The sequence below is a fragment of the Myripristis murdjan genome, chromosome 5 (genome assembly GCF_902150065.1).
Source record: "Myripristis murdjan chromosome 5, fMyrMur1.1, whole genome shotgun sequence".
NCBI lineage: Eukaryota > Metazoa > Chordata > Actinopteri > Holocentriformes > Holocentridae > Myripristis > Myripristis murdjan.
The window spans coordinates 17,352,786-17,375,436 of NC_043984.1; the positions used below are offsets into that span (position 1 = coordinate 17,352,786).

General features: G+C 38.7%; 2 protein-coding genes across 2 annotated transcripts in view; one reads left to right on the forward strand and one right to left on the reverse strand.

Moving 5' to 3' along the window:
- Positions 1–13,537, forward strand: part of LOC115359249 (sodium- and chloride-dependent GABA transporter 2-like) — a 28,790-nt gene extending 15,253 nt beyond the window's left edge. The window contains exons 2-14 of the mRNA XM_030051615.1: positions 1,381–1,515; positions 1,619–1,759; positions 2,307–2,394; positions 4,853–4,985; positions 5,859–5,993; positions 6,355–6,458; positions 6,810–6,934; positions 7,845–7,957; positions 8,076–8,210; positions 8,488–8,590; positions 9,689–9,789; positions 13,093–13,263; positions 13,430–13,537. Coding sequence (XP_029907475.1) covers positions 1,381–1,515; positions 1,619–1,759; positions 2,307–2,394; positions 4,853–4,985; positions 5,859–5,993; positions 6,355–6,458; positions 6,810–6,934; positions 7,845–7,957; positions 8,076–8,210; positions 8,488–8,590; positions 9,689–9,789; positions 13,093–13,263; positions 13,430–13,537 — 1,592 coding nt within the window. The remainder of the gene's footprint in view (positions 1–1,380; positions 1,516–1,618; positions 1,760–2,306; positions 2,395–4,852; positions 4,986–5,858; positions 5,994–6,354; positions 6,459–6,809; positions 6,935–7,844; positions 7,958–8,075; positions 8,211–8,487; positions 8,591–9,688; positions 9,790–13,092; positions 13,264–13,429) is intronic.
- Positions 13,538–15,905: 2,368 nt separating this feature from the next.
- On the reverse strand, positions 15,906–21,085 carry ppil1 (peptidylprolyl isomerase (cyclophilin)-like 1). Its single transcript, XM_030050767.1, has 4 exons — positions 20,866–21,085; positions 20,439–20,593; positions 18,702–18,770; positions 15,906–16,151 (listed from the first exon to the last, which is right to left on the reverse strand). The coding sequence occupies exons 1-4, from the start codon at positions 20,919–20,921 to the stop codon at positions 15,931–15,933; spliced, it is 501 nt and encodes a 166-aa protein (XP_029906627.1). The 5' UTR covers positions 20,922–21,085; the 3' UTR covers positions 15,906–15,930.
- Positions 21,086–22,651: the final 1,566 nt, after the last annotated feature.

Consider the following 22,651-nt stretch of genomic DNA (forward strand, 5'->3'; position numbering starts at 1 on the left):
TAGCAAAGTTATTTGTGCATAATCTACTTATAATTATTGTGGAGTGAAAACCTTGTAACTTCAATTTTTCATGTGATGGTGATTTTTCATGTTTTAACTTAAAAGATTGCATGGAGCTCTGCCAACCAAAAAAGTTCTATGATCCCTGTGCATCTGAAATCCTTTCAAATCCACAGAGAGGAATAATCCTGGATAATCATAAAAAAAAAAAAAAAAGCATCCTCTAAAGATTGCTGCTTTAGTTGCCATAATTGCCATTTTGAAGTTGTTGTTTTTTTCACCCAACAAGAGTGTTTTATGTTTGAAAATAAGCACGCATTGCTGTAAGTTCATGCAATCTAATTTTCCTGACCCTTTTAAACTCTCCTCTTTTCTCCTCGCTGACCCTGCGCTTCACAACTGATGATTCAGGATTATGACAGGTGATGAAAAGCTATGAAAATACAGTACAGCCTGTGTTTGTGCTACATGCTGCCTCACATTCTTTACTGAATCCCTACAAATTTTATTTCATCGACAGATACAACAACACTTTGGTTTTTACATTCTTCAGAAAGATTAGATCCAGAAATTCTTCTTATGGATCAGCTTTTAAGCAGCTTTTTATTCCTTGACGATGATTCTGCCTCCCTTATGCTGTTTTCTCAAAGAAATGTACATGGTTGAAAAAGTGCCAAGTGAGGAAATTATGAAAGCCAGGATTTTATAATCACGGTATTTCTCAACCTCTTACACAACTGATCCGACTAGGGTGTTATGAAAATACATTGGCTCTAATTCCACTGGAGATAAAATTGCCCCGCGGGGAAAAGGGAAAAAAAAAGAAAGAGTTGCAAGACAGGTGAGTCTTTAGCACGTGCTGTAAAACAGCTGAACTCACTGTGCAATAATGATATTAATATTTTGTGGCAGTTAAAACTAAGCAAATTCCCTGGTTCTCAAGTTGGATGCAGTGATCCCAGAGAAAGATTCAGCGAAGGGTCTTGAATGCAGCCTTAATACCTGCTTAACTGGTGAAAATATTGTACTGCATGTTTTAGCCGGGATAACTCATAGGATTTCGGATTTTAAGGTGAATTTTTAGGTTCCTTGACAGAGGAGCGTCAGAAACACTGGCCAGCGCTCTTATCCAGAGGCACTTAAACTACTATGTGTTGCTCAGATTTAGACCACGTCAAAGTTTTGAAAATTATGGCCAAATTATAACCATCACAAAACAAGCCTATACAGGGGGTTGTTTTGACATTTGTAGCAGATACCTCTTTCCCATACTCATCATGCCATCCTGGTACCCAAACCTGTATCATCTACACAAATAAGAGCTTAGCACACAGAGTTCTGTGTTTGAAATTTTCTGCAATGCATTTCTTGTTCTCACAGGTGCTTTCCTGATTCCCTATGCCCTGTTCCTCGGGACCTGTGGCATCCCTTCCTTTGTCCTGGAGACAGCACTGGGTCAGTACACAAGTCAGGGGGGCATCACATGCTGGAGGAAGATCTGCCCCTTGTTTGAAGGTGAGTTACACCCAGCATTCTGAGCATGCTGAGATGAACTGAACACAATTTACTGAGATGATGAACAGTTCAAGACTATGTTAATGTCTTGTGTGATTTTCAGGCATGGGATACGCCAGCCAAATAATAATTTTTTATGGAACTATCAGCTACATTGTGATTCTAGCGTGGGCTTTTCTCTACTTTTTTTCTTCCTTCTCTGCCACGTTGCCATGGGCAACATGCAATAACTCGTGGAACACAGGTAACTGAATTATTTGCCCTGAAGCAATTTGATGTCCCTGTTACCAAACCATGCCACACCCGGTATCGCACAAGTAACGTACCAGCCGTTATTTAAAACCGCACTCCTCGATTTTTGTTTAGAGCGCCCTCATGCTTGAGGTGAACAGCATAAAAACCTTGATTTGGTTTTGAACTCAAGCACCCGCTTTTGGTTGGCTTTGATTTTCCCTACCTCATTCATACAGCTGCAGTGCTTCGTTTAGGCAGAAGGTTTAGATGCCCATGGCTCCATGTAACCAAAATCGAGGAGTGTGCCTTCATATGCATACTGTCTTAGCACAACCAAGCATAGTCCAAGCATATGTCTAGAAATATCATGGAAAATACATGGCATGATAATAAGAATTTAACAACATAGACATCAAACAAGTTTTTGCATATTTTCGTTCTAGTTGTGATACTTTTATATTATAGCTTTATAGTAATTATCACTTAAGAATGTTTTTTTTTATTAAGCATGCATCTTCAGTTTCTATTGTGTTTAACAATACTTTGATATATTTCAGATGCTTGTGTGGTATTAAACAACCATAATGCCACTGCTAACTGGACCTTGCCTTTGAATGCCACATCATCTGTTATAGAGTTTTGGCAGTAAGTTTTTATCCAAATAAAATTTAGTTTAATTAATACCCTTAAATTAAGGTAATTAGACTGAGATTATACATTCTCAACAATTGAATACATCAGTCTGATAGAAAGGGTATAAGTTTAAACATCCATTGTATAGCTATGATATTACCTATGTAACCTGTTGAAAAGATGTTAGGCCTTACTATTCAAACAGGAAACATTTGTGGCATTTTTGATTTTGGTGTACAGATGTAGTTAAAGTCTGTTTTCATTAACAACCTATTTCTAAGAAACTCCTAGCCAGTTTGGTTGCTGAAACATTCACCAAGGCCAGCGCTGGAGATTTTACAGTATCAGAGGCAATGGGAAAACTGCTTATTTTAGCATCAAGACCAAGTTTCTCTTAATCAGATTTGAATTGCATTTTATTACAATCACTGAATTTGTGTACAAACAAACTGATCAAAGCAGCTAATCCTCTCAAGTCTGTTTATCACCAATTATTCTGTCGTAAAAAAAAAAAAGTCTTCACAGTTTCATATTCTAAACTTGAAGCAGTAATCTGCGACTTCTTCCACTTTGCTGCTCTCTAATGCCAATTGCTACCATACAACAGCGACATGTTTTAGCAAAGTTTTCACAAGAAGTGATGCCTCTTGCGCCAACAGTGCCATGAGCAGCAACAGACAACATAGCTGAACAGACCATGTTGAAAAGAGTCTTTTTTGTTACGGCTCCACGCTGGCAACAGCTGCAGCCGGGGACATAATGTTTTTCAGGTGTTCATTCATTGCATTCTCGTGAATGTGATTCCTCAGGAACGCCATGAGAGAATTTGCTCAAATCTGGCATCCATGTCCAGCGTCCACTTGGTCTCAAGTATGCACTAATTGGAATTTGGTGTTCAAGGGTCAGGTTAAGGTTAAGGTCACTGTGACTTCACAAAACACATTTTTAGCTATAACTACAGTATTCATATTCTATTTAATACATTTTTTCACGCAAATGTCTACACGACAAGACAAAATGTAATGACAGTTTATGTCCAAAATGTCAACAATGTGACATCATAATGTTCTGCATAAACACTTTTCTGGCTGTTATTCAACACCAGAGCTCAGCATTGTCATTTCAGTTCCTCTTGCTGGGTGATAACCAGGACAGGAGGCCTCCTGTTCCTCTGGTGGTCCACCACAATCTGACTGGTTTTGCCTGATGTTGAGCTTCAAGTGATGATTGTTACACCATGTGACGAGGCTCTCTATCAGTTCTCTGTACTCCTCTGTAAAAATAATCTCAAGTGAAGATGTTTCTCACTGCAGATTATTCCCTGGAATCATACATATCTGTGATGACTTCCATTTTGCCAAAAAAATACACTTATGACCTTTGATTACATTCATTAGATGTATTCACACACATAGGGATGCTTTCATTACAATTTCATAACAAATATTATGAGTCTGGACAAACATGAATGTAAACTGCATCTTGACTGGTCAGCGGAGAAATACAAGCACAAGGCGATATTTCTAATTACACTGAACTTTTGCCTACAGCTTGCAGCTTGTTGCTTGCTAAAGTTAGCATGTTCAACTTTGCAGCATTGTGATAGCTACTGGTCCAGCGCTAATAGCTTGGCTAGAACTTTCACCATATTTACATGCACACAGGAGAAATCAGATTACTGTGTGTAACCAGGTCATGGCAGGAACCCAGGTAACATGTTTGATTATTCAATAACTGTTTACAAACTGCACACATCGGTGGATTTGATGCACTTGTTTGCTGCAGCTACTGGAGCCTACAAAAATCCCTATATCCTATATTTGTAATTACCACTAGAGGGTTAATGTGAATGGCTTTTTCCAGTCTGCAAGTCAACATGATGTGAACACAGAGAGTTTAGCTGCTACTGTACACACTGTCACTATTATAGACACCAGCTGAAGTTCAGTCTATCCAGATGTGTAGCTGCATCTGTGTCAGGGTGTGGCAACTGCTGTCAGTTCACTGACATCAAATTACTCGTGACACAATTCCATGGTATTCACTGGAAAATGCATCTCAAAACACCAAAGCAGTGAGCCACTCATCATCAAAGGTGAATAACAACAGTTTTGCTGAAACTATTTTAAAATCTTATCAGGTTTGAAGTGAGTAAATAATTGTCTGAGCTGAGATATTTCACTTGTGTCCATTGCAAATTGACTTGTTTTCATTTTCTCAAATTAGACATTTCTGACAGCAGTGGTCTGAATTCTTCTGCCTTGCCCCAAGATATTAGCAGCTGTACCTTGAAAATTCCTGAAACACATGAAACTGAAAACATGGAATTACCTTGCCTTGCTTGCACCTTGTTATTTAACAAAGAATATAAACTGTAAGACTGAATGTAAGGCTACATTACTTAATAAGATGGACATTTTTACAACGTGCCTCAGGATGTTTACATTAATTGATGCATCATTCTTCACAGACGACGGGTGCTGAATATTTCAAGTGGCATAGAAGCGCTGGGAGGTATACAAGGGGACCTTTCTCTGTGCCTGTTGCTGTCATGGATTATCTGCTACTTCTGTGTTTGGAAGGGAGTAAAATCCACTGGAAAGGTAAGACTGAGACGATCTGTTGGCATATGATCCCCTTCGCTTCAACTTAAAACTGCAGTTGTCAAATAATTTATTAGTTCTTACCTCAAAATATGCTTTATTTGGACTTCCAGTGGTGATGCAGAGATAATAGCATCAGGAGGCTGAGACTCCACATACTGTACATGAAAATGATCAAAACGCATCATTTCAAACTCACATTGTTTCTTCTCACTCAAATGGGTCCACCTTCACTTGACACCAAAAATAGTTGACTCGTGGCCACATAGCCAACGATATAGGGTAGATTGTTTTTATATGTTTGTCTCAGAATATTTAGATGGCAATAGTCAGTGCCAAACCTCCAGGACCCATGCTTCTTCTTAATGATACAGCGGTTAAGGCAAAAACATTTCACTTCCCATCCAAGAAGCTTTTTCAGTTCAGACACACAAGTATTTAACCTGTGAGACCTTACCCAGGGTGTTGGCTCATTATTGCTCCTCCCTGTTAGTTAGTGCTCCTCCCTGTTATGATGACCATCTGAAGTGTGGTTAGGGTCACCTGACGCCAGGAGTGAATGATGGTTGTTATGGACCCCTTGTTGAGGGTCACAGTGGGTCCCTAACAACAATTGTTTTTCACTCCTGGAGTCAGGTGACCCTCACGACTGTCGTTCATTCCTGGAGTCAGGTGATCCTCACGACTGTCGTTCATTCCTGGAGTCAGGTGACCCTAGTGACTGTCGTTCATTCCTGGAGTCAGGTGACCCTAAAAACACTGGCCGTCACAACAGGAAGGAGCACTAACGAGCCACTACAACTCCAGTTGCCCTCAATTCATCTCTATGTGGACACTAATCTGTAACAAATTGATTTTTCTTCTCAACTTTAGGCTGCCTACTTCACAGTCACGTTTCCCTACATCATGTTAGTGGTGCTGCTGATCCGAGGACTGACCCTACCTGGAGCCTCACACGGCGTCCATTTCTACATATACCCCAATGCGTCACGGCTAGCTGATCCACAGGTATCATCATTGTCATTTCATTTCATATCATATCATATCATCATGGGGCGGCATGGCTCAGGAGGTAGAGCGGTCATCTGGAAACCGGAGGGTTCCCGGTTTGATCCCCAGCTCCTCCAGAGTGTGTCGAAGTGTCCTTAAGCAAGATACTGAACCCCTCACCGCTCCTGATGGACAGCTTGGCGCCTTGTATGGCAGCCTCTGCCATCTGTGTGTGAATGGGTGAATATGAGGCAAACACTGTAACACGCTTTGAGTGGTCCGTAGACTAGAAATGCAGTCCATTTACCATATCATATGGAAACAATAGCAGCAATGATAAGCTACAGTAAGTCTCAGCAAAAAACGCACTTGTTCACAGGTTTGGATTGATGCTGGGACCCAAATATTTTATTCCTATGCCATATGCTTGGGATACCTTTCTACCCTTGGGAGCTATAACAAGTACAACAACAACTGTTACAAGTGAGTACTTTAGATGCACTTTATGCAGTTACTTTATGCAGTTTATGCACCATCCCATTGATATACAGCTATACATCAATATTGTATCATCAGTCAGCATCTTCAGATCAAGTTGGTAAATATGTCGCAGCGTTAATAAATTCCAACATGTTTCCAAAGAGCCTGGTTCATTAGTTCAGGATACAACTGTGCACAGAACAATTTTAGGGTTTAGCAAACTGTTTGCATTCATCAGTCTTTTTTATATTGATACTTTTTAGGTGACACAACTCACAAAAGTTTATCAAGCCTACATTCTACTTTACCATAAAGGAAATCATAGCAGGATGCAATCTTTCCTTCTGTTTGCAGAGACTCCTTCATACTTTGCTTGATGAATAGCGGGACCAGCTTTGTATCTGGCTTTGCCATTTTCTCAATTTTGGGCTATATGTCACAAAAACAAGGTGTCAACATTTCTGCAGTTGCTGAGTCAGGTAAGCGTGTACAAGATATCTATTCAACAATGGCAGCATTAAATGCCAGCATAGAAGGATTACACTTAGGCATAGTATATTAAATGGTGTCCCGCATGGTTCCTACACTGTCTGGAAAAACATGAAAATGTATACAATATGATTTTGATCATTTCCAGGTCTGGAAAAGTATGGAAAAAGAAGAGAGAGGATGGAAAAGAATTTTTGTTTCCAGACTTTCTTGTATTTACAGTTCTCTAAAAACTATAACTCAGAAATTGCATAACTTAATCATACAAGCAGCCTGTCTAGATGTTGTTCACATTTGGAGCTGCCAGCTGAATATGTTTTCCATTGAGTGGGCCAGCACATGTAACAGCGCATGCAACAATATTTACATGCATGATAAAAATGTAGCTGTCAGTTATCCGAGATAACATAATCTGAAAAAAACAAATTACCCTAACCCTAACCCTAACCCTAAGATGTCTGGCATGTAGGCCTGGAGAATATGTAAGGATCCTGTTCCTTCCTTTTTCAGTGGCATTGCAGTTATACATTACATGTCAACATCTTTCTGACTTGTCACATCAATGAAAGTAAGATAAAGAACATACTTAAAGGTCATGAAATGCTTCGCAATGCTTCTACAAATCTACTAGAATGTGCAAAAACAACTGGTTGCTCTCATGACCATAAAATATTTTCAATTTCTTACTTATTTTGTCCCCAGTTTTCATTTCTATAATGATGTCTAAACCTTTACACGTGGAACGACTAAACCATTAAAATATATCAGACATGACACAGTAATGGACAATATACTGAATAAATTAGGTATTCATTGTCAAATGCTACAGCTAGCAGCTGGAATTGGAGCCGGCTTGCTAAGAACACACAGGCTTTAACCATTGTTGCTTTCCCTCTGCAGGTCCTGGCCTCGTGTTCATTGTATATCCACAGGCAGTGACACTTCTCCCCTGGTCTCAGTTGTGGGCAGTATGCTTCTTCACTATGATCATCTTGCTAGGAATAGACAGTCAGGTAAGCTGTGGCATGCCTTATACCTCTAAAACCACTATCGTGTTTATTCTGTTTTTCATTTCCATTTACCCCCCACCCCCACCCCCCACCCTTCTCTCTCGCTCTCTGTCATTTACAGTTTGCTGGGCTTGAGAGCATCATGACTAATATAACAGATGTTTGCTCGCCGGTCCGTAAAGGATATCGCAGAGAGCTTGTGCTGATGCTTATCTGTGCTGTGTGCTATCTGCTTGGCCTGCTTATGGTGTCTGAGGTGAGATATTAAAGAGGAATTTAATTGTAATAGAGATTATTCATTGTGAGAATTCTGCAATTAATCTTATTATTTAACAGATAAAACACTGCACAGTCAAAGTTTTGTTTAACTTTAAAAATAGATAGAAAAATACAGATATAATGTTGTTATGTAATCCAAGCCTCTACTGCCAAAGCAGGTCTTGTGTGAACTGAATTGATCTAGATAGATAATCAGTAAAAGATGTTTTTTTGTTTTTTTTTTAAAATTCATTTGTTATCCAATTTCATCTCAGGGTGGCTTATACATTCTCCAGCTCTTTGATCACTATGTGTGCAGTGGTCCCACTCTACTTCTGCTGTCAATCAGCCAGTCAATCATTATCGGATGGATATATGGTAAGATATTTTTGGTGGGCATTTGGATGTTTTATGTTCAAATTACATTCCACATTCAAAGAACCATTTTCCATTGTCAAGGTCCACGGTGCCTAAGTCTGCTCTGCCCCTGCTTCTTGTCCAGAGGCCATTTCAACCAACTCTTATCCTTCACCTTTAAAATGGTGAGCCCACAAAGTTTGGGTTGTGCCCAACCAAGCTAGAGGTTACCTAGCCACTAGGCATGGGTTTCCCTTGCAGGCCTGGGTTCAAGAATTGGCCTCAGTATTCCCTTATTACAGGCTAGGTTCTCTTAAGTCTTGTTGAAACAGTCATAGGGATCTTCTTCAATGAATATTTATCTGGCCCCTTACTTTGGATAGTTTGGGTGTTGCTACCAGGTGCCAAGGCTCTCAACAGCATTGCGCCCCCCATTTGTATGTCATACCCAAGATTAGATGAGAAAATCAAGGTATGCAGTCATCGCTTCCTTTACTGGACACACCAGAATGAAAGAGTTATCAATCTTGTCAGTTGACCCTGAGTAACACAGACTAAAAGTGAATCTCAGCCAAATAGAGTGGGTTCTTTTAAAATATCCCAACCAATGCCATCCACTGAATATCTCAGCTTAACATAATACATTCAAAAGCGATGGATATCCTTTTGGCAAAACTGTAGAAATCAGTGAAAACCACTCACTCACTTCATTTGTTCTCAGTCTCAACTTGTTTGGAATGGTGCAGTACACAACAAGGAAATGTTCATGTTTAATCTATTAATTATCATCGTCATTTTTTATATGCAGTGCAAAATATATTAAACCCTTGACACATTTTATTATACACATACATGTTTTCCACTCACTGAGACTAATAAAGTATAAACCTCGATGAATATTATAAGCACTTTGACACTACATGGTATGGGCTCATAATAGGTTCATTATTTCTTTTCTCCACACAGCTAATTATTTTGTACCATAGTCAGTTTGATGCCATGGTTGGACATTTCATATTGAGGCCTAATAGTTTGACGTTTTGTGCAATCAATAGGTATTTGCATGTCTAAAAAAAAAAAAAAGAAAGAAATCTTGTGACATGCCTGCCTCTCTCCTAGGTGCTGAGCGGTTCCGTGAGAACATTGAGGACATGATTGGTTATAAGCCTTCATCACTGATAAAGTACTGTTGGCTCTATGCCACCCCTCTTATTTGCACTGTAAGTGTCTCGATGGTTATATTTGGAATGGGATACTGCCATACTAAACACACCACGTGTGCCATAGAGTTATGTTAAGGAATTCTTTAATAAAGGAAATGTATGAATGTAAATGATAAATGAAGACAAATAAAGAAGATTAATGTTGCAATATGGAAAAAGTAATACACCGACAATGCCAAAGTTGCTAGTGTAGGCTAATTCAAAGTATGTGGGGGAAGACCCCGTCTTTATATATCATCACGTATCATTTGGCTCGGTTAAATTCTGAATGGTTAGGACTGTTGCTGAGCAGAAGACAAGGCCTTTGTGTCTCACATAACATAAAACATACATGAATATGGAATATTGAATAAAAGTGGATACATTATTTTAATGATAATCATAAGCAGATATATGATTGTTAAGCATGAGTATATACTTTTATTTACAGTTACATCCTAGTAAAATGTATCTGATGTATTTATAGAAAAAAAAATCAAAGTAACAAAGTGCTCTATAAAATAAGTGCAACAGTAAAAGATGTACAAGAACAGAACATGAAAACAAATTCATTAAAAAACAAGCAGCGTTGGACGGGCCCTCGCACCCGTGCCCCGCGTCCCACTCGTGCCTGTCGGGAACAGTCCATTCACGGTGCCATGTGCATGCCACACAAACACACACACACACACACGCGCATGTGCATGCACACAGACACACACACACACTCATTCACTCACTCACACACAAACACACACACACACAGTTCTGGCCCAGTTGCTAGCGGCACTCCTCCAGCAGATGTCGCCCTAAGCTTGAGTTTGAGTTTGAGAGCTGTTTCTGTTCCCTGTCAGTCTTGACCATGGGGCTGAGTGGGGGGAGGGATAGCCAGATGCACTGTGTGAACAGAGCAGAGCAGAGAAAAAAAAGTCCCACCTGTTAAACTAGTCTTCACCGTGGCCACAAACTTTGTCCAATCCACACCATAATATACAGTTTTGTAGGCATTTTCGTCCTCTTTCCATCGGCATAGGTTTGAAAGCTGTCAGACTTTTACTTTAGGCACCAAGGCACCAGGGGCCTAGTGTCAGCCAGGATTCTGCAAGTATTCCCACCAGGGTCCATGGGAAAAAGTGGAGGCGCTGGTTGTGGACACTCTGACTTTGAGGGTTTGTGAAATCCAAACGGTTCGAAATTTTACTAATTCCTTCTGAACTTTTGTTAAGGACTATGTCCTCTGTTGTATATTTGCTGTTCAAGCCGATGAAATTAACACCCTGGGAGGAGATAGATTTTCTACAAAGTGCAAATTTGGGCGAAAACGTGACTTTCAAACGCAAATTGCGGACTTCCTGTTGGTTTTAGGTGGGGGGCACGGCACGAAAAATGTCGGGCTTGATGAGATCTACGTTTCGGCGCTGGTTTGGTCTTTCTATCACATTCCTGTGGGCCGCAGGGGCTGCCTTTGCGTCCCTAGGTGGCGCTACCGAGCCCATTTTTGCACCTGGGGGGTTCAATTTTTGATTTTAGCGAATTTTTCGCCAGACCTGATGTGCATGCCGAATTTGGTGAGTTTTTGAGCATGTTTAGGGGATCAAATTAAGCATTAAAGAGACATAATAATAAGGGAGAAGGAGAACAATAAAGAAACGATACAAATACAATAGGGCTTCGCACTGGGACAGTGCTCGGGCCCTAAAAAAAAAAGTAAAGTAAGGCCAACTTGGGGTGACATACTGCGTAAGGAAAATAGACCCCACCCCTCCCCCCAAAAATACAAACGGTCAAAGTATATAGAAAATGCAAAATATAAGAAAAAAAATTTAATGGTAAATTATGCCAAAATCACAGTGGGATTTTTCATACCCAGGAAAATGTTAGGAATGTAGGAATCAGGCCACAAGGTGCTTTAAGTTATTAGAAGGGGGGCACCCCGATGGCTCAAGGCTAAGTCCTTACTGCAGCCTGCCGGGTTTGATTCCTAACAGTGCTCTTTGCCGCATGTGATCCCTGTCTCTCCGCTGCCTTTCATATGTCTCTCTACTGTCACAACCAAATAAAGCAGAAATGTCCAAACAAGAAAATAAAATGTTGTTGTAGGCATAATCTTTCATTTAAATGTAAAATGTAAGGGGGGCAGTGTAGGAATGCAAGGTGATCTCATGTCTTCCTCTGGGTCAAAAGCCAGTCTAAACATTTTAACAGGCACACTGCAGTTCTCTGCAAATGAGGAGATAAAAACTTACATGATGGTCTCACAGTCTGCCAAATCTAAACCCGATCTGTTACGATACTCCTCAAAAACATGACCAGACCAGCCTTGTGTTGTGGCATTCCAAATTTATGTTCGCTCAAGTGTAAGTGTAGGAATTGGCAACATCACTCTGGCAATATGTTGGGAAGTAATAACGTAGATTTCTGTTTTTATCAGAGGTTAGCTGTTGAAAATATTGTCTGTTCTGCCCAGCCTAGGGAGAACCTGAGCATAACATAAAAGTGACGCCCCTCTTTCTCCACTCCCAAGGATGACCAGTGACACAGCGAATGCAGTCCAAAAAAAAGAATGAGTTTATTCTTGAATTTACATAGGAAGAACGTAGCAAGAACAAACATCAGGGGAAGTACAGCCAAAATAACGAGCAAAACAAGGTCTAATAATGTAACTTAACTTACCTATCAAAAACAAACAAACAAAGGCACAGGCACAGGAGGAAAAAAAAGTAAACACAAGAAAAGGCTTCAATTATATATATGTATATATATATATATATATATATATATATATATATATACACATATATGTGTGTGTGTGTGTGTGTATATATATATATATATATATATATATATATATATATATATATATATATATATATATATATATATATATGTATGTATGTGTATATATACACACACACACACACACAACAGTAACATGAAAAACATGCCAGGAAGGATGATGAGTAAGGTGTCGTCTCACAGACTGGTCTTGTAAATCAGGCACCATCAGTCTCCCGTTATCCCGCCATCAGCGTGAGCACTCCCACGCGCAGGCAAGAGAATAAACAACAAAAACACATTAAAAAACAAACAACCCAGAGTCATAACATATCTGATATCCAGTTTTTTCCCCAATGTCAGTAAGCTTGACTGGAAGGTAAGGCTCGGTGTCATCAGCGTAACATTGTTGCACAGAGATTGTACAGTGTGAGCAATATCCATTTCAAAGCAGCCTAAAACAGGTTAGACTAATTTATAGGCATACAAATATTTTTTCCTTTTGATCTAACGGTGTTCCCTCTTTCTTATATGTATCTTCTGAAGGGAACGCTTGTATTTTCAGTCCTGAGGTACAGCCCTCTGAAGTTCAACAACAATTACCTGTATCCTTGGTGGGCATACTGGATTGGCAGGTTTCTGGCCATGTCGTCTCTTGTTATGATTCCAATAACCATGATTTTCAAATTGGCCCAAGGAAAAGGGAATCTCTGGCAGGTAGGTGGTAGATAATTTCTTGGTTTTAAGTGGTATATGAGATAATGATGAATTAAATACATAAATAAAGTAATTTGACATTATAATCCAGTGTATCATGCTGATGTGTTTTGTCACCCATGTTTACTTTAATGATGAGCACAACTGTATTAATATCTTTCCCTAGCGCATTAAGACAAGCTGTCAACCTGCAAAAGACCTTCCAATGATGGCAAGGGAAATGGCACACCTAAATGCCTTAACACATGTCCCTAACAATGGCAATATTCTCTGAAATGCCTCTCCTTTGAAGTGACATTTTCTGTCACTAATTGTGTTCTCATTTTTAAAAATATGCAAGAACAGTTCAATTCTATATTTTTTTTTTTTTACTTATCCACAATTCTATAGGGAGAGGTATTCAACCTCAGCACAGCATGTCAAGAGTAGACTACAATACTAAGTTTATTAAACTGATTTAATGGTTTAGACGTGTTAGACGTACACTGAATGTACAAAATATTACAGACGTAGTCATTCCTATTTGTAAGAATGTAAGCTGGGAGGAAGGCTACCTCAGTTTTTATGGCACAAAAGTTGGATTGGATTGGATTAGATTGTACAAGTGGACCTAACATAGTGGTCACTAAGTCTGTATGCACACATTCCAATTCCAGTGTTTCTGATGATTTGCATACTTTATTCTGAGGCCTTTTTGTCTCCAATGATTAATCATTTACATCCAGACTCGAAATCACCAGAAATTCTATCTTCACAGTTGTGAAAGTGTACATAGTTAATTGGCCAGGGCTGCAAAATTTTGTAAAATATTTCATGAAGATTGGACTTTTATCACACAAGAATTTCCAGGTAATGTTTACAGTACCATTTACAGTCTGGCCTTTTTTCATACTGTGGACTTTTTGATGAAACTGAACACTTTGTGAAAAATGTATTTTTCTGTTTGCAAGATGCTCAATACTTTTGAGTGAAATTTAAACAAACGGTGTAAGAGCCAGCTGTCCAATACGTCTATAAAATACAATAAAGTTTGACCACTATTTGAATGGATCCCTTATAATAGCTTTTACTTGGATTTTCCTGATCAGTGTACTTTTTAAAAAGCGTCCTTAATATTATGTATATTCAGTGTATATTGGACCAATGTATTTCACAACATGCAGTGGTGTGCAAAGCCTCCTATATGTATGGCATGTGTAGCTATAATTCCTCAGGCTTTCCATAATGCAATGTATCTTTTGCTATTGTGCCTTAAACTGTATAATGCCTTATTTGAAGATCGTATTTGATTAGGTCACTTCCAAGCAGCAATGATCGCTGTGTGTCACAAGTCATAGTCAGATTCTGAGGGCCCACAGCCCAACAATGTTGTTGATGTTTTGTATATAATTTCATAGTCCCTCTCAGGGGCGCCGCCAGGGATTTTGGGCCCCATGAAATTTTACTGGGCCCTTGTATAGCCGGCCAATAGGCAAACCTTTTTATTTCAGGCCTTTCAAGGGCCCCCTCCCGCATTGTGGCCCTGGGTAATCAGTCCTGCTTTTCCCCCCACCACGACGCCCCTGGTCACTCTATAACACACAAGGAAAAGCTTAAACTTTGGAAGGTTTTTAGGGTAAAAACCACAATCTAATATGTTGGAAAACACTGTTATAATAACACTTTTATTAATATATTACCCAGTAACTTGATGTTTTGTTTTGTTTTGTTTTTTAACTTTAATCTGCATGACTTTTCTTGTGCGACACATTTTTTGAGTTAATTTCAGCAAGGACAAATATAAATTATACAGGAGCTATGCAAGTTTGGGAAAGTCTTTGCCAGATGATAAGCAGGAGGCATTTCATAATTTGATATATATATTTACTTAATATTTTAGAGAATGGTAGTGGTACAGTAATAGCCTGAGAATTATGGTAATTTACAGTATAATCCATAACTGAACATGGACCTTCAGCCTTTGCACCATGGGATATCTTGATTTACAGATTTGAAAAACTGGACAGTTTTTGAAACAAACAATAAAACAGATATGTTGAAATGTAGCCAGTCTCTGCAAATAACCTGTAAGACAAGAGTCCCATCCGGTTGCACCATTCACATTATTGCTTATGCAATTGGTTGAACGAAAATGGAACTTGTGATGTAACCATTCTATGAGACAATTTATGTTTTCTATGATGCTACTAGTCTATTACCGTAGTATAAGCACGATAACAGCCTATGATTCTTCAACAGCACCGTTCTCATTCATGTAGGCTGCTGAGACGGGCCACCCGTGTTTTTCTTTCCATTCATGTTTACAGACATATTGTGTTTTATTAAATTTGGTTGCTATTTTGTTTTTATTCCTTGATTTTCTTCATTATTTCCTATTTTGTACTAAAGCTGATTGTATTACCTCAATTATTAAACAAGGGCATTTTGGGTTTTAATTGTCTGTCATTTATTTGATCCGCTTTTCGGACTGTAAACTGGTCTTTCTACAGTACTTTTATGGACTTCTATTCTGTATAGACCATATAATTCACTGGCTGTGTTACTGGGGGGTGTGGGGGAAGAAGCAATTTGTACATACTGAATGGTTTTAAAACAACCATTTTATTTATAAAAAAAAAAAAAAAAAAAAAAAAAAAAGGATAAACAACATTGGTAATAAGGGTTTGATCAGTTGGGTACACTTGTTCTGAGGATTTTAATATCATCAACTGGCCGATCCTGAGTGTTGGTCTCCACCATCCCAATTCGATTCAGCACGCCAATCCCCTGGTATACCCTTCCAAAAATACTGTGCTTTCCATCCAACCACTGAGTGGGTCCAAGGGTAAGGAAGAACTGGCTTCCGTTAGTGTCCGGTCCTGCATTGGCCATTGCCAAAATCCCTGCACCTTAACAAACACACACAAAGGGTAAAAGTTTTTAAACTGCTCACGGTTCTACAGGATACAATAGAAGGCACTGTAACACAAAGCAGGCCTTTTTATTGGTATAGTTAATCAAATAGAGACACATCAAAAGATGCCTGGGGCAAAAACGTAATTTCAAATTTGCAGAAATATTAGTGCATAAAAATGTGATGCATCAAATCTGGTTTCGACCACCAGGCACGTCTTCTGTTCTCCAAAAACACCTCATCCGCACGTGTTCCCCCAGGGCTGTTTAGTCTACCTTCTAAATGAAGGGTTATAGCCTTGACTGGCAGGTTCGCAGCACAAGTGAAATGAAAAATGACTACATTAAATAACAAATGCAATGATGGTGATGGTGAAGGGAAGGGAGGAGCTGGAACACCTACAAAAATGAATGAAAGGAAAGATCCTCAACCTGGTATGTTATGTTATCAGTTACATATCAGTTATATCACAGAGCCTTTACTCATAATTGCCTAAATTTAGCAGCTTTCTAAACACCATACATTACTAAAGTGCAAGGGATGATAAAAGGAGGATGATAAAAATTTATATTTTTTAATATCCTGACTTGAACATATTTGCATTTAAAACATTGCCATTGTATTCATCTGTAGTTGCAAAATTTTACTAAAATAATCCTCATGTAATCTTATTAGTAGAATAACTAGTATATCAAACCCCATACACCATGAGTGCCATGGTCTGCTTCTTTTCCCAGAGCTGATGATGGGAAATCTTGCTTCATTCTTCGCTGATGAACACTCAAATAAGTCAAATGATGAGTGACCATGTAAAAACAGTGAAATCACAACATCTGCTGGCCAACATCAGAACAGCAGACCAATTTCAATAAAGATGAAGCTGCTCTTTTTTTTTTTTTTTTACTGTTATTTGATGATGTGAGCATTCATTATTTGTTGTGATCATGTGTTGTGTGACGATCTTAAGTTTTTATCATTATATAGGATCATTTATTGTTAAAACTGTGACAGGAAAATCCTCAACACTTAATGTTGCAGTGGTATGAAACACTGAAAGTGACAGACATTGAGAATATAGTTGTTGTTTTTTAAATATATTTTTAAAAACAATACTATCTGTCTTAGAGTGGCAAGCTTTTTCATGTCCCTCCAGTGAGTGGCTGTGTAATTTTTTACTTTAATACCACTTAGCTATACAGTGGCTTTTGAACAAGCTCCTCATGTATGCCTGTGAACTACACTGAGTAGCCGTGGACTCTCACAATGCCAACAGTATATTTTCTCAAGCTGTACAATAAGTAATCTTTAGCAAATTGTACTTTTGTACTTTGCAATTTAAAAAATAAATAAACATACACCCACTACAAGATTACTGATACAATGTTTTCAAGGTGTGCCCTGGTGGCTCACCGGTCAAGAGCGCGTGCCATGTGCCAGGGCTTAGTCCTGATTGCAGCGTCCGGGGTTCGAGTCTGGCCTCAGGCCATTTGCTGCATGCCATCCCCTCTCCCTCCCCTGCCCTTCTTGTCTCTCTCTACTGTGACTACCAAATAAATTAATCTGATGCAAAATAACAGCTGGCTGTGAATTAATGAGTCACCATTTAAAATTTGCATGACAAAACAATAATAATAATAATGATAACATATATAGATAAAATATAGCTGAAAGGTGCGATGAACCAGGTCCAAGCATAAAATGCTCATTTGTCCACAGTATGGCAAAAAAGTTATCAGGCTTATTCAGAACTATGACAAGCAAATGGGTGTATGCTTGCATCTGCATGAATGAGTGAACAAATTAATAAATAGACAAATAAATTAACAAAATCATAAGTGTGTACTCAAGTCTGATCAAAAATTTGGTCAGCTATTGCATTTTCTGTTCACAGTTCAAAATATAAGCACTTTGAACTCACATTTTGACCTTGTTGACATAGATACTGGATGTTCTAGCTTTACAGGCACCAACCAATTTGGGAGTATGTAATCTTTTTATTTTTCTTGACACAGAAGCATTGTTGAGCACAAATTATTTGCCCAAATTATTTTACGTGCTTTGAATTTGTGTATATTGTTAGATTTGATTAGTGTTAACTAGCCAGGTGTGGCTAGTTAACTGACCCATTAGGGCTGTTTGGCCCTAATGGGTCATCCAAACATATACAAAGGGAGTTTTCTCTTTCTATGAAGATAAACTGTTGAAGGTCTCAAGATCAAAACACGGTCCCTAATAAAGATGCTTTAACAGCAAATAACAGCAGACAACTTGCAGGAACCTATGCTTGATTTGCTGTCATGTATTCAGGTATACAAAAAAGAAGGTGCGCAAACAGTGTGGGTATTCATTTCGTCACTGCGGGGTAAATGCCAGGCGTATCCATGGAAACAGAGGACAACCAAACACTGAAAGCTTATGTTTTTGCACCATATGAATCTTTTGATGTGAAATCTGTATTTGTTAAAATAAATAAATAAATAATGTGGATTTTCCTTAAACAAAATATTATTATTATTATTATTATTTTTTTTTTTATTGTGGTTACCTGTGAATTTCAGTTCAGGATGAAGTTCGTCCTCAAACTGTTTACCAAATATGGAGGCGCCCCCCCGACCTGTAGGGAAAGTAAACATGTCACTTTATTAAAAAAATGCAAAGAATCTGCTCAGCTGTGCCCCATGTGTCTTCTACACTGAAACAATATCACTTCAGTTCAGGTAATGAGTGAGCGTCCTGTCCCTAACCATATTTAAAAAAAAAAAAAAATACAACAGAAAAATCGCAAAATAGCAAAAATTATGTGCACTCGACTGATAGTTTGCTAGTAGATTGATAGCAGAGGAATAAACACTAACTGTCAGATTTCAATGCAATGCAGATGTAGCATGGTATATGATGCAATATAGGAGGTAGATGCAGTATGTATAAGATGTATTAGTGATAGGGATGTAATTTAGAGATGTATCTGTGGTTTGTGTAAGTATATAATGAAAATAATACATGATATGGTAAATAAAGCCATCTGAAACATGGCTGTGATGAAAGTCTATATAAATAAACTTGACTTTAAGTGATAACACCCACTGCTATCTAGTCTGGTACTGTCTGGAAATTACATACTATTTCAGAACTTGTTGTCAAAGTAAGGCCCACTAGGAGATCAAGGATGTACTGACATACCGCAAACACTCAGTGTCAGCAGACATCAGCTTTAGAAGCACTATCACTATCAGGCTAATATTATATTTTACTGTCAAGTGGTAGGGGTGTGCGATATTGACAAAAAAATAATTGCTATTTTGGGGGATTTTGCCGATAACAATACTATTTTGCATCCCTCAAAAATGTTTGTTAAAGTCTTGAATCACTCTTGTTGTTCTCTGGACTGATGAGTCTAAATTTGACTTGTGTGGCTCCAAGAGAAGAATGTATGCGCCATTGTCCCGATGAAAAGATCCACAAAGACTATGTACAGCCAACGGTCAAGCATGGTGGTGGTCAAATGATGGTCTGAGGTTGTTTTGGTGGACAGCAGACTGGAGGCCTCGTCAAGATGGATGGTATAATGACAAGACATCATTTACTCGCCTGCAACTTTTGCGCCCAGCAAGATAATGATCCCAAACATTCATCCAAGCTGTGCAAAGCTTATCCAAAACAATCTGAGCATCTGCACCGACTGGAGTTGATCTCATGGCCTCCACAACCTCCAGACTTGTCCCCAATCGAGAAATTGTGGGATTATCTGGACAGTAAAGTCAGATCCAGAAACCCAAACAATGCCAAACCACAGTGGGAATATTTGCAAGACGAACGGCAGGGAATAAATGGTGCATATTTGCTGAAATTATTGGAGAGAGAGCCAAAAATATGTAAGGTTTTGATAAGGCCAAAAGTGGTTACTTTGATGAAAACTCTGCTTGATGCCATCTGATACAATTTTGGCAATAAAAGCTGGTAAACTGGTGTTTATGTTGATTTTAATAAAGGACTGTCTCTAACCATCATACACTGGATATTTTCCAACTGTGCTGTGAGTACATCACACACATAAACAGCAACGTCCTAATACTTTTGTCAGGTAGTTTACGTTAACGGTTTAACTATCTTGTGAAAGGTTGACCTCTTTTGCAATGCATCTGCACTAGGACTCTTACTGATAATCGCACTGATATCTGATGTGTGTGTTCTCATTGGCAAGACTGTACTAGACCTCACAAAAACAGGTGCAGCCCTAGCAGCTGAGAGACAGTGAGCCACCTGGTGCTGCACCTGAGCCCACCTGTCCCTGTGGGGTCTCCGCCTTGCACCATGAAGTCTTTGATTATCCGGTGAAACTTGGTGTTGTTGTAGTAGCCTCTTCTGGCCAGCTCGGCGAAGTTCTTGCAGGTCTTGGGGGCATGTTTCCAGTACAGCTCCAACACAACTGTGCCCATGCTGTAGTAACACATGGTAAACATTATAGTCTCACAAATACAGCCTCACTCCTAAATAGTAACGTTAGTCATGTTGTTACGAGGAACACTTCGCTAAAATACAGCTAAACAAAAACCAACATCGTTACAAAACAGGGCAAAAAACAGGCAAAATTACCAGCATATGACATCTTATTTTAATCTCTGAAATGAAGTTGGCATCATCCAGATAGAAGTCTAACGTTTACCGACTTTACTAGATAACTAACAGTCCTTAGCGTTGTAAAAACTTACGTCGTCTCCAAAGCCACTGTGGGCGGCTGCCATGTGTCCGGCGGTATTCCCGACATTGTCGCTAAAAGCACTAACTTTCAGTAGCCTCAAAACAAAGTTATATGAGTAAAAATGTCCAGTAACAACACGCTGGTTTCATTCATTCAACGATTTTCATTGCAGGAAGTAGATTCCTCTTCGTTTCCTTTGCGCGCCATGCGATGCGGTATTGTTAGGCTGCCATCTACCGGACAAACAGAGTAACGCTATCTGAAGTCCAAAGCTAAAAAGGCTATATTACACGAATACATTGGTCTCATCTCACAAAATGCACACACACACACACACACACACACACACACACACACACCCCAAAGTCAATACAACAGCTGGGAGTTTTTATAGCATGTGTTTGTTTTTAATGTCAGCTGTTCGCATTCTCACAGTGTGAACACAGTCTAGTTGGATTAATATTGCCTTGTGGAGCTCAATCAGTTGTAGAAATGTACCTTCGAAAAACTGTAGAGTGACTGCTCTTTTCCAAATCAGCTAGAAATGAGCAATCAGTAGAGTCCTTACCTCCTCCAATAGTAAGAAAATGTTAAGATATGCCAGTTTGACATGTTGTATGTTCAAACAATGGTTTTCCACTGCATTCAGTCGCATAAACAAATCATGATAGTCAAATTGTGTAAAATATGTTGTTTAGGTACAAAGTGCTAAGTTAACACAATGCAGAATTAGTTTGAGATTACAATCCATATCTAAAACTAACGTAGTATGTACTAAATTACAAAGTCGCAATGTTAATCATGTAGTCCATCATAGTAGGGGAGAGTGGGGTAAATAGTGCCAATTTTTACTTAAAGTGCCTTTAAAGCAAGGGGATTACAGTAATGCCTCCAACTAAAATATGCACATATAGTTTAGGATGTTGTGCATCCCTGGGAACAATCACTTTGGATCTTACATAAACTGTTTGAGAAATATAGCTTTCGAAAAAAAAGTGGTTTTGTGGCACAACTTGCCCCCAGTGCGGGGTAAATTGTGCCATTAGAGAGAATACACTGGGGTAAATTGTGCAATTGATAATTGAAGTAAAACAGATCATTTTAATCTCACAAATGATAATGCTATATAAAAGTAAAGCAAATTCAATACAAAATTATTTATTTAACATTTATTTATTATTTTAACAAGCTCACAGGCCACTTTTCTATAACAAGGCCTAGCGCCACATGAACACATACCCAGAACAAAATAAAAAGTCCAAAATGAGCACCTGCAAATCATCTTCATCTGAATCTGAATAGTTTTAGTGATCAAAGGTAAGAAAATAATGTACAATAACAATAAAATACAAGAAAGTAATATATAGTATATAATCACAAGTTGTGCCACTGGCACAAATTACCCCAAAGCCCTTTGGCACAAATTATCCCAAGCCCACCATTTTGAAAAAAATGCATCCCCCAGCTGTTTTGAGCTAACATCATGCTAACTGTATGATGTAGCTTACTAAAGTACTAAAACCTGTGTAGCTTACTAAAGTACTAAAACCTGTGTGAACTGTTTTCAAAATTTTCTATAATTGTTCAAACACAGCAATCAAAAAACCTTGATCATAGAAATTTTACTTTGGAGGGCAAAAAAATGTTTTTTGTTTTTTCCCACACTTTTTAAAACTATCTGGCTAACCAGCTAATCCTGCTTTGTGGAAAAAGATTACGACATTACCTCAGCTTCCTGGATCAGAGAAACAAAGCTCTCGTGGGGATTATCATTCCAATTTAATGACAAGACATTA

Excerpts from the sequence above, each read along its gene's own strand:
- ppil1 (XM_030050767.1), bottom strand. The coding sequence starts at position 20,921 with ATGTCGGGAATACCGCCGGACACATGGCAGCCGCCCACAGTGGCTTTG. Across the intron at positions 20,594-20,865 it reads ACAGTGGCTTTGGAGACGAC|CATGGGCACAGTTGTGTTGG; the intron begins GTAAGTTTTTAC and ends GTGTTACTACAG. Across the intron at positions 18,771-20,438 it reads CGGAGACCCCACAGGGACAG|GTCGGGGGGGCGCCTCCATA; the intron begins GTGGGCTCAGGT and ends CTTTCCCTACAG.